Raw genomic sequence first — 12,595 nt, forward strand, 5'->3', positions numbered from 1 at the left:
CCTTCGTGAGAAAGCGTTGCGTTCAAAGGGCAAGGCATCGCGCCGAACGGGTGGTGGCATTCCGTAGACTCCCTGGCAGCGCTACAACACGCTGTCGCGTTCCACTCCTAAAGGCGAAGCTTAAGCGTCATTAATTAGCAGTTAATTAGTGTTCAGGCATTAATCAGTAATTAACAATTAATTGGTGATTGGTCATCACTTAGTAATCAGTACTCAATTACATGTGATGCCACCAGTGCCACAGAAGCAGTCAAAATGGTGCGGAAAACGCTTTCGCCTCTACGCACTTTAGACAAAGTTCCCCTGAATTTTTGTTGTACGATCTGAATGTTTTCGCTTTTCGCCAATAACTTGAGTACACCCTCTCCGAATTTTACACTGCATTATGCCAATGAACTACATGAATCTAAGCATCTTACGAGGAAACTGGAAAATATTGGCATTTACTGGCTGGCAGTGGCTGTCCTTAGTGGCTACTCTTTTTACCCTTATGAAAATAAAAATTTCTGTCTAGTTTGACCCAGGAATATCATCGAAAAGGCTTTCCAGTGAGGTCAACTTAAGAGTAAACTTGTCGGATAGAGCTAAAGAACAAAGCGCCAAATGCCGCTCTAAAGTGGCCCTCCATCCAATGGCGTCGACTTATTGTCAAGACGTCGCGATTAATCCCCTTAAACCAACGAGCGCGACATCACAGTATGCTGGTAAGAGTAAGGAGGTTAACTTGAGGTCACGAAATTCGCTCGGCGCCATTGTCTGGAGGGCTTCTTTTGAGGGGCATTTGGCGCTGCGTTGTTGAGTTGTATCCGACTATAGTAACTCTTCAACTGCGTTCATCAAATACTTAGCGCCTTTCCAAACTTCTAGTCCCTGTCATTCGCCAATTTTTCTACTGAAACTCTCTCGCACTTAAGGTTGCTCCGGTATGCAGTTAGCGGTAATAGCCTTTTGCTGTCTTAGTGTTTAATGATGCATCCGAAGTACCAAGTTGATACTCATTAAAGGTAGGGCAGACGTCGCTGCTTCTCTTCCCTGTAAAACGTATGCAAATTACACACTACATTCGCGACTTTGTAGGAGGTGCAAAAATAAGGTCGCCCATTCTTACGTCTCCCCACTCTCACCACGGAGTCACGGAGGAGTGCTGCGTGCGCCACTGCCCCGCCAAGTGGCTCTTTCAAACACAGCCACCGGTGAGGCTCGAGAGACCCAGGGTGCTCTCCCCGAGCAACCTTTCGCGACCAATCATAACTGCCACCTGTCACGATGGACAGGTAGCGATGTCGTCAAAAGGTCCCGTGACCTAGGTGACAGGTGGTCCATCTGCTTTTTCGCTCTCAGTAGCTATGGCGTTCGCGTGCTGAACCCCAAGTCTCCAGACCGAATCCCGGCTACGGCTGCCGCTATTTTGATGGAGCCGAAATGCAAAAACGCATGTGTACTGTATGGTGTCGGCGCACGTCAGAGAACCCCAGGTGGCCGAAATTAATGGAAAGCCCTTCACTACGGCTTCTTATATCCCACATGCAATTTAGGGAAGTTAAGCGTCACGTACCTTGCCGTCCGTCGCAAAATATTGAAGGCGGTGGTCTTGCATCGGCCAAAGTAGCAGTGGTCATTACGTTATGTGCTATCAATGGCACATGTTTTGTTTAGGAATAAGGAACTAATAGGAGTTGGTATATAACAGGACAAATCGCCGTGCTACAAGCAAGAGGCTGCTGGTACGATTGCGCCTGCGTACTGTGCATTTCTTTCGATCAGTATCTTAGGTCCATAGACGGACCGCTTTTAGCATAGAATTGTGCAAGGAATTAGCCTGAGCCGTGAGTGATGCCGGCCAGATGCCTTTCAAGGCTCACCACCATTAGTCCACCTTCCGTACTTTTACTTGTAGACATTTTCATTTTTTAAATTTATATACGGATCTATATCGCTTCTGAATCACTCGACAGCGGCGGAGTTCAAGCTCTTTTGAACGCCGCTACTTCACTAATGGTATTTTCATGTGTAAATATATGTTTTCCACATCTTTTATTCTTACTTTTTTTTTTGGGGGGGGGGGGGGGGGTTCTAAAAACCAGACTCTCGCTGGTCTGCTGTTTTTGCTTACAACTAACTCTGGGTAAGTGCTATTTTGAACGTTGACAACAAAGACTACTACAGAAGACATGCAGCTGCAGTGCAGATTACACAATTTCCTGTGGTCCGCGAAGCTAGTCTAAGCTTAGTTCTTTACAAACGCTCGTGCAGTAGGGCTCGCTGTCACTGTTGGTTGCAAGTATCTGTTTAATTCATTGATTGGGCACGTGCTATCAGCGCAAGTAAAATGAAAATGGATACTCTTTCGCTGACGACGCCACACTGACAGGCAGTGGAGTGGAAAATCGTCTCACTTTGGTGCTCTCGCCTGTCTTCAAGACCCGGGTAGACTTCATGGATGGGAACGATACGGCCACGGTTCCCTTGAGAACTTCCAGGGACGCGTTGTAGACAGTCGTGTCCAAGTAGTTGACCAGCGAAAAACCTGCAAGGTTAGCGACGTCTATACGTAAGCTGGCGTTACACCTTCGTGTGTCAGATTGCTATCTCCAGTTATGAGCTTGATTGACGCGCCGAAACACGGCTATAAGCACCCAAAGGCGCTTTTATGTACTTGCTGAATAACGCTGCTCCTGCCCCGTACTCCATGTCGTTCGTGATCTGCGCCTGTCCCGTACTCTATCCCGTTTTTGCCTTTACTCGCACAGCTTCCTTTATTAACGATGTTCCCAAGAGAAGTGTTCTTCTGAACGCGTGTTGTTTCTGACATTTAAGTTCACTGCTGAATTTGGCAAGCTGTGCACAAGGAAGGCGCTGCAGGAAGTTCTTGGATATGGTCACTGTCCAGCTGAACCGACGGAACAATTCACAGCTATTGCGATGATCAAGAGCAGCCGGCACATGCAGATTTTCCTAGACGTTTAAAAAGACGAAGTAAATTATGTTGACTACCTTTGTGTTCCCAGCTACTCTGCTGGCAGTTCGAAAGGCAATTCTACTCACATGCTTTTGGCATATCTGATTATGTGCGGAAATGAATACGTGCTAGAAGAAGTTAAGTCAGTATTCGCCGACACGATATAAAAATGATGCTTATGGAAGGAACCGAAGAAAAGAAACAGCGTCGCCGAGCATATCCCACGTCATCAATGACACGGATTCATGAGTGTGTACAACCTTTAACACCACGACTGACATACGTATTCGAACAAACGCTGCAGAGTTCAAAGCTCATCGGCACAAGGCAAGAAGTCGCTCCCTATTTCGGTGCGAAAGCTGTAATTGATTTGTTATAACTTATAAGCCATTTAGCGGGTACTACGGCAGCCATAACGCGTTATGCGTAACGTTAAGCGGGCTACTTTTGAATTTTCTCTTCGCGCGGTTCAAATGTCCACCCACAAAGTCAGCCAGGAATGCGCCCCTTTCGTTTTCTCAAAATAAAGTGAGCGTTTAGACCGCAAATAAAATTCCTAGTCTAGCCTTGTTCGCAGTCTTGACCCTTCCCTTGATTTGAGTAAAGGAAAGGAGCATAGCTGGCTCACTTTGCCGGTGGACGCCTCAATCGCGTCGTGAGAGAGAAACACGAACGCCGATTATAGCCTTTTTTCTAGCTAGCGTTCGTGTTTTCTCTCACGGCGCGGTTGAGGTGTCCACAGGCAAAGTGAACCAGTTGTGCGCCTTTCCCGCCCTGAATCCAGCGGAGGGTCTAGACCACTTCTAGCAATGTGGTCAAAGCTGCGAATAAGGCTGGATTGGGAACTAGGCTGTCTAATTTGCTTCAAGCAAGCGGGCCCCGGACTGTGCCGGAAAGGATTGAATTGGGCAGTTCATGCAGAACAACGCTCTGAATCAGGCATGCGTCTCTGGTCGTGCACAGCGCTTTCTAGTCCCGGCCTGCACTCCACCCGCAAGAAACACTATTTCAGTCCCGGCCGCGGCAGCCCCGTTTCAACGTGGTTTGAACCTTCCCGTCTTTTTTCGTCACTGCGCGGTTCAGGTGTACACCGAAAAAATGAGGCAGTTATGTGCCTTTCCTTTATTCATATCCAGGGCGGGTCTCGACTGCGAATAAGGTTAGACTGGGAACTGTGCAGTCTTACTTGCTCCGTGCAAGCGTGCCCTGGAGTCCGTGAAGTGTGCCGGAAACGCGGTTGAACCGCGACTGCAAGCGGAAGAAGGCCGAGTGTGCACGTTGAGCATATAGGCGTCCAACCGGGACTCAAAACAGGCCTGCAACTCCAGACCTCTCCGCCACTAATGCCAGTCAGCTTTCGCAGATCAATGCGCTAATCCGGTGAGCTTAGGTCCAATTAATTTTTTTTCTAGTTGCTGGTTGAAGCTGAATAGTTCTTTTGGAATAAAAAAAAGAATAATCTATTTTCACTACTGAAACGTGACACGAGCTCACGCCGTAGAAGAAGGAGAAGAGAGAGAGAAAAAAGCAAAGACTGAGAGGTTAACGACGTATAATTCCTTATTCCACTGGACACAAAAGAAAAGGCATAAAGAGTGAAAGAGAAGAGGCAGGGAAGATAAATATTTTTTAAGGGGTAAAATAAGAGATTCAGTAATGGTCTTCATGGTACTACTGACCGCACTACCAGCGAGACAAACATTGTGGTGGAAACAACACGGTTTTATCTCGCTTCTAAGTCGCATTTGACAGGAAATTTCTTGTGTATGCCAGGAGAGCTGCAAGCAGAACGTAGCTGGCTCTGTCTACAGACTTCAATGTGCGGGAGGTCACGTCAGCTAACTTATCCCTTGCGAACTTCCTGGTGAACTTTTCAACTTGGAAATTGGGGATCAGGGGGAACACAAAGACGCGTACACAAGAAAAGAGGTGTTCGACACAGATGGGCGCTGCTTTCCGACCGCGTCAAACAACTCTTTTCTTGTGTAAGCGTGCTTGCGTTTCCGCTTATACCCCCTTTTGAAGTTCAACTTGCACCAATTGGCCCAAGAGCTAGTGTTTTGGCGGAAAACTTTTGACAAGTGATTTGTATACTAATAGCGGCGAAAAAAAGGGGCCAGGATTAAGCGCCCAAACTTACCCGGAAAGTCGGCGATGAACTCGACATCTGCCAGTGTGGAGGCTGCTTGCACTTCCCCTCGAACCTTTTTGAAGCTGTCCCTCCATTCACCGAAGTTAGTGAGCACGGGCAGCACCCACGGCACTTCGGCGAACGGCGACCAGGGCTGCTCCAAGATATTCACCGTGGGGTCGTACATTCTGCGCTCAACATCGAAAAGGACGCCCGCCGACCTCGCCTCACTCTTCGAGCACTTTGCATGACAGGCTGCAGGCACCGGCATGCACAGAACCAGAGTGACGCATCGTCACGATTACGTTGGTCTGTGGGCAGCCATATTGCTACAACAATACCAACACACGTGAGAACAGCGTCAGCAAACCTCTGCGGAGTTATCGTGAGAAACGAGCATTTCAACGGAGAGTAAACACCAATAAAAGTCTGCAGGACAAGCCCATAACCAGAACGAAAGTTTTTTTTTGTTTGTTTTTAAATCACATGAAATCTAAAGTAACGCAAACTCTTTAAAAGCCGAAAAATTGTTTGCTAAATTTTTTCTGGGTCAGGTGTGATAGACTTTCTGCGGTAAAGTTATGTGGGCTAATTAGGCGGCGAGTTAAAAGCAAACAGATCAAGTGTGGGCCGGGCAGTAGGGTTGATTTTTTCACCACCAGCGCTTGAAATTGTCGAGGCTGGGGAGCACCTTCGTCATAACCTTTCTTGCGCCCAGAAGTTCCAGGGGTGCAGCAACCAACGTTTATAGATACTATACACGTTGGCAGCAACAGCCTTACTGCGCGGCGCAGCAGCAATCCCGGTGTCCTGTGTATTTTTGACAGAGAGTGTACGTTTCATGGAGTAGCAGACCTCCTTGAACGGATATGAGCCCTGCAGGGCATTGTGGGTTTTAGTTTTAGCTTTAAGCGGGACATAAACGCCAAGTAAACTCAATTATGAAATAGCAGAAGGATATCACAGTACAAAAGACAAAATGCGGTGTAGAGGCGTGAGCCTGGCCGATCTTTTGTCATTGTTTTTCTACTCGCTATTGTTTCTGTGCGCGTACCAGTGTTAAGACGTGCACAGGTGCTTTATGTTTTATGTGTCTGCGTATTAATTAATTTATTTAATTTGTGTTCGCGTAATCAAAAATTGGCCTTAAAAAGCTTGTGTAGACAAGGAGTTTAGAAGACACTCGTGTGGACTGTAAGGGTCCCCTAATGAAGAAAAGTTTGAACAAAACAGCAGATGTGATGTTAGCAATGTGAGAGTACACCTCAGGTAAGATAATAGCGTTATTCCTAGATGTTGGTGGCGTTAACCTTCGTTAATGGTAAGGCGCTGACGAGTGGCAGGTGTTTTTTTTTTCTTCCTAGGTTCTCTTGCTAGAGGTTCTCTTGCTAGATTTTCTTGTTAGGTTTTCTTGCTAGGTATGACGTCATACAAATGAATTTTTTCGTCTTCATTGTCATTTGCCATGAAGTACATCGTTCAGTTAATTTTTTTAGCGAACCTTTTAGCTATAGAGTTGGCCTCCGTTGCTGATAATTGTTTTTAATTGAACTTTAGTGCCGAGTAAGCGATAGTACAGTCGGCTTTCTTCGTTGTTATGCCCCCTTTGCGTTAGTTATTTCTCAAGATGAACTCCGGTCGAACTTGCGGTCCAGCTCTTACTTTCATGTTTTGTTGCCACTCACTCTAAACAACTGGATGCATCTGTTACCTGGCAGTGTATCGCGTATACACCTTTCCAAGAGGAGCTTCTTCGTGGCGTAGCAAGAGAGAAATGAGATCATTCACGAACTTAGCCGCATATTTGAACCACTTAAGCATGCATGTGTCAGTGGATGTGTCCATTGCAAACCTCAGAGATAGCTCGGCACATGGTGCACGCTTTGAACGCTCGCAACGCTTTGTACTCTTCTTTTTATGGGTAGCGTTCGCGCGTGTATCCGAGGAGGCTGATGATGCGGTGGCACAAAATGAGAGCGATACGATAGAATACAAATGCAGTGAAACAGAATTAGAATTTTGCGTTCCACTTAAGCGCCTAGTCCGGTCGGCGGTGTGGTTCCGTACCTGTATGCCCGTGGATTGCACGCGTGACGCAATGCAACACACTAAAAAACCAGGGGCAGCGTTCGCGGAGCGCGGAGAGGGGAAGAATCGACCTGGCCGCAGGCCACCGAATGGTGATGCGCACGACGTGCTTCTCAGAGCGGGTGTCGTCGAATCTCAAGTTCTCCTTTGAAATTCGCAACGCGGGAGGGGAATGAGGAACTACGACTTCTGCATTCGAAGCGCGTCTCCCTCCCTGTTCCTGTTTGCGCTGGGCGCCAGGACGTAAGTGTCGCGCTGCATAATCAAATGCGGTTCTGTTCATCGCCCTCAAGCTTGATGTCGTCGCGGAGTTTTCCTGGCTCGGGCTGCGCGTAGACCAGCTAGCCCAAGCAGAGCAGACTGCTGTGCCAGTCGGAGCATCGTCAAGAGTAAAACCAACGAAGGATAGACAAGGATACAAAAAAGGATCAGACGGGACATACGCTAGGCCTATCCAGCGTCCTGTACGACGTTCTGCGAGAGCATTGCCCGCGTGCATCTTTGCATTAACGCAGTTTCTGTATCTAACTCACTACGGGCGAGAATGGGACACGCAGCACCGGTATAACACGCGCACAACAGGTTAGCCGCTGCTCGTTGAGTTGAGTGTCGGGAAAATATAGCAGTCAAATGGCCCAAATAAGCAACATAATGCCATACATAAAAAAAAAAAAACATTACTAACACCTTGGCTGCCCTCCAAGCTGATTTCGATATTAAAGAAGATGCATTACGGCAGTACACTGCCGCTAGACGAGGCAAGTAGAACTGAAATACACACAACGGTTGCAATGGCTCCCGTATGTCTGCTGTTACAATATGCAGCAACAAAATGTTCTTGAAGTCATGCTTTCGCACTGAACAATAGTAGCAAATAAACAGCAAATTACTTGCGATATTTCGAGAACGAGAGCAGAGTTTTCCCGCAAACTCTTGCTAAAACTGGTAATTTTAACAAATTGCCTGAATACAGTTGCATTATTTATATTTATAACAGTTGTATTGCCTTATGAGCGATTGTTTTTTTCGCGTTTCTTGCCCGGAGTGACGACTCGAAAAGTTGTACACGGCAGTGGTGCGCCAGTAACACAGCGCTATTTTTATTATGTGGGGCTCTTCTGCTTCCTGCTAAAGTGGTGCCGGAGTATTACGCATGCCAGTAAAGGAATATCTAGCGCGTACATCCCCTCCCTGTCACTCTTTCATTGGTCGTCCGTTCCGTATTATCATTATTATTTTGCGACTGGTGTCAAGGCTCTAGATGTGAACCGTGAGTCAGCGGTAAATTTCTGCAGCTGTCATTGTATCGTGTTAACGAGAGCACTGACTTTGACTGTTTGTTCGAAAGCTACTAAAGAAAATGGAAAGGTGGGGCGCACCTCTGCGCGAAGCGTCCATTGAGCGACATCCAGACGTCGACGTATATCTCCACGTTCTTCATGCCGTATTCCTGGCGGACCCTGTCGCGGATGCAGTGGGCGAACTGGACGACCATATCCGCCTGGTGGTGCCACCGCCTTGAATTGGTGAACTTCTGCGGCAAGGAAGTTACACAGGAACGAACGCATTACGACGGACCACGCGACGGCTCAGTGTTGGCTCTCGAAAACTATAGCGTATTAAGCCGTATATACGACTAGCGTCCCACATGTAGGTCATCGCTTTTATTTTGTGCAGTAACTCTAAAAGTTTGTTATGTAAGAGCTTCAGCCCGCTAGCGTAGCTTCGAGAGGGCCTATAGCCCGCCGCGGTGGCTCAGTGGTTAAGGCGCTAGTCTACCGAGCCGGAGTACCCGGGTTCGAACCCGACCGCGGCGGCCGCGTTTCGATGGAGGCGAAACGCAAAAGGCACCCGTGTGCTGTGCGATGTCAGTGCGCGTTAAATACCCCCAGGTGGTCCAAAATATTCCGGAGACCTCCACTACGGCACCTCTTTCTTCCTTTATTCTTTCACTCCCACCTTTATCCCTTTCCTTACGGCCCGGTTCAGGTGTCCACCGAGACATGTGTGACAGATACTGCGCCATTTCCTTTCCTCAAAAACCAATTTACCAATTTAGGGTCTATGCTCTTCCTGTGGAAGGGTTGTTTTGTGTACGTTCAGTTTGTGCGTTGCGTGATATCATAAAGATCAGCCACTCTTGTCTGCACGCCATTTCTGAAATTCCACCATGTCGATTACATTGTAATTCTGCAAGAGAAACCAAGAATTTTTGCGCATTTTATTAAGGAAACCACCGCAAGTGATGAGAAATGTGGATTTAAAGTCGACGTCAAATACTTGAAGGGTTACCACCCGCATTAGGCAGCGAATTTGCCTAGTATCCTTTATTGTATGACTACTAAAAAGTCGGTGTTTACAAAAATAATTCCAAAATAAAAGGATGATCCTGAATTGTGAAGTGAAATAAATATTTTATATAGAAAAAGATTGAATTTTTCAAATTTATGAAGTTTCGGCACGTATGGATTAATTATTCGAAAACAAAAAGCTTTAGACAGCTTAATTTGATCGAATCTAATCTTTAAATAACCCCAGGTGGTCGAAATTTCCGGAGCCCTTCACTACGTCTCCCTCATAGCCTGAGTCGCTTTGGGGCTTTAAACCCTCATAAGCCAAACCATATCTTAATTTTTTCAGCCAACGGCTTAATACCTTTATGTAAGCACTCCCGGGCGATTTGACTCGAATAAAGTGTCATTGTGTAAGCGCTAGTTTTTTGGCAAGCAGCGGGGTGCTAACACTGACATTGTACAAAACGAACGGAGGGTACGGGGAGAAGAGACAACGCAACGGTCAATAGCCACAGGTAACAGGAAGCCAGCTAGCCAGTCCGCCAAGGGCATCTACACACAGGTCTGTTAAGGAGGATGCCGTTCCAACGGCATTCACGAGCGACTGATGCCGTTATAACTCGAGATGTCATTTCCAGCCATCGCCCCTGCACGCGCGCGTGACTTAGACGCTGAGGCCGTCGTTCGCGCAGAATGTGGAAGGGCGTGCATTAAACCGACCATTTCCTTTCAGCAACCGCTTTCTTTTGAGAATTAGCGCACACGTGTCCGACGCAACGGCGAGCAGACCGGGAAGGAGAGGGAAGGGGAGGGGGGGGGGGGTGAAAAAGAGGCGCGAAGGCCGGTAGAATAACAAGGAACTTTCTTTTCCTGTTAGTCACCCGCGGCGGACGCGTTGGAAGGCGACAGAAAACTTGCCTGCTCGAGGGCAATGGGTGCGTGTTAGATGCACCCAATGAGCTTAAAGGCAGAGAGAATACGTAATTTAGACAGGCCGCAACAGGAAACTTCGAGCACTGCAGCACGCTACCGCAGCAGTCACGATCCGCTGCTCATTATAGCCAAGGCAGCTTCCCTCAACAACGCCCGCGCTGAAAGGTGTCTGTCTTCTCACGTCCCTCTCATCAGAAGTGCTGCCTGCACTTCAAGTGTCCCACCTGCCATTCGTTTCCAACGCTCTATGCCGATGGACTTTCATTAGCTGTTGTTAAGTTGGCGCACTTTATCTGAAGTATACCCAAGCTGCAGAAAGAGCAAACATAGACGACGAGTATATACAGCTAAAGCGTGCACTACTACCCGTAATTCTGTAATTAGCTTATGCAGGCTCGGCAACTCTCAGTTTTTATGTAAGGAAAAGAATTATTCTTTTTCAGCCGTTACCAAGATTGCTTGCATTCTTGCAAGTCGTATGTGTATAGTCCTATACAAACCGGCTGGCAGTGAACGAGTCGGTGGCGTTAGAGTGCCATGCATTATTTTTTGTATACTTTCCAGAAGCCCAATTCGTGTTTCAGTAAATTAAAGACGACAGCGCAACAAAATGCCCACCTTTTTCTTAGTGTTTTTGGCAAACATTTCGAATTAGACAAAAAAATGTATGATCTCACTCGTCACTTTGCAAGTTTTAATTAACTTAAAGAACGCCTACATCACGTGAAGTAATATTTCTCGAAAAATGGCAAAATTTGCACAAGACCTACTTCAACAGTGACCTCTTATAGCCGCATAAAGGTCTCGGCTCCATCCTAAACACCCACTGTTGCCTGTGCGTAAAATCACACCAGGCAGTGACTGCGCAGTTTTTCAAATGATAACTATTGCCTCGTGGCGTAGAAGGGATGACCAGTACAGATGGGACGAGGTTCGCGAAGTAAATAAGTTTAGAAGAAACCAGTGATGGCAGTTCTGTATTCAAGCAACATACGATGATATGCTGTCCTATGAGGTACCCGCAAACCAACACCGGCTTATCGGTGTGTATGCATGATCTGCCTGGACAGTTCCACCGCGCATGTAATTCGTTGCCCCGGTGTTGAAAGGTTTCCAAGAATGAAATTAGTTTCAGAAGCTATCAGTACTCAAAAATCAAGGTTAGTTGACTTTTTCCAAGATTTGATATCTTCTTTGCGAAAAAAAAAAAAGGCGGAGAAAATACGTTCTTTTAGACTGAAGCTCATTGAGAAAGCAGAAAAACGCGAGATATCGTGTTTTTACGCAGAGCTCGGTCATTGAGGCCCCCAGCGATTAGAGCCACTTGACACCTTATCAAAATTACTCCGAAAAAAAAAAACAATAAGAGCACATGCTTAGGTGCACAATCAGAGGGGGCTCGCCGTGTAAAAACACGGTGCGGGCACATAAGGAGCCTCAGTCTGGCGTAGTTTCATTGTTCCTTGGGGGGGGGGGGGGGGGGGGGGGGGAGGTTATCTGTGCATGTTTTTTTCCGGCTTCAGTGATCTATTTCTGTACTGCTGCGGCGTGATATCGTTTCCAGCAACCCATTTCCCTGCCTGTTCCTTATCTTTAGTCTGCCTCCTAGGTGCTATCTTTTCCTCAGCATGCCCGGTGCGCTGCGTTATCTCGCCTCAGGATCCAAGAAGTGGGCCTTGTGCGTGGCGTTGTCGTAGAGGAGGAGCTTGACGTGCACGGGCCTCCACTTGTGGACCATCATGTCCCAGGAGTAGCCGTAGCTGCCTTGCGTCCACGTGTTGTAGCCCTTGGTGAGGCCGTGCGAGTACGGCAGGAAAAGCTGCAGGGCCAGGTGCAGGCAGAGGAAGAACGTCGTCATCTTCCACCTGCGAAGCCGACGCTCGGCCCAAGGACCGCCCGTGCGTGGGTCGTTGCCCTGCGCGAGCGTGTAGGAGAGGAGGGGCACAGGCAACATAGATATGAAAAGAAGCACGAACAGTGTTTTTCCTGTTGCATAGTGGCTTGCGCTGCAGAATTTCAGTTATGATATATGGAAAAGAAAGAGGAAGAAGCAGGAGCAATACATGTCCAACATTATTGGACAAAAAAAATTGAATATTGGAAAATTGCAAGGTGCTGTTATGGAAATATTGAAGGTAATGGTCCATTATTGCGATGTGTAGCAAAATCTTTCTTTTAAAGTTTTTACAT

The 12,595-nt window shown here is 47.2% G+C and overlaps 1 protein-coding gene across 1 annotated transcript in view; it reads right to left on the bottom strand.

Annotated features, from left to right (window-relative positions):
- GC (gamma-glutamyl carboxylase) overlaps positions 1-12,595 on the bottom strand; it is a 52,472-nt gene that overhangs the window by 21,242 nt on the left and 18,635 nt on the right. The window contains exons 7-10 of the mRNA XM_089577309.1: positions 12,060-12,320; positions 8,558-8,712; positions 5,100-5,278; positions 2,397-2,527 (exon numbers count right to left, since the gene is read on the bottom strand). Coding sequence (XP_089433435.1) covers positions 2,397-2,527; positions 5,100-5,278; positions 8,558-8,712; positions 12,060-12,320 — 726 coding nt within the window. The remainder of the gene's footprint in view (positions 1-2,396; positions 2,528-5,099; positions 5,279-8,557; positions 8,713-12,059; positions 12,321-12,595) is intronic.

This window comes from Amblyomma mixtum, chromosome 3, assembly GCF_055824585.1.
Source record: "Amblyomma mixtum isolate Tamu chromosome 3, ASM5582458v1, whole genome shotgun sequence".
NCBI classification, from domain to species: Eukaryota; Metazoa; Arthropoda; class Arachnida; order Ixodida; family Ixodidae; genus Amblyomma; species Amblyomma mixtum.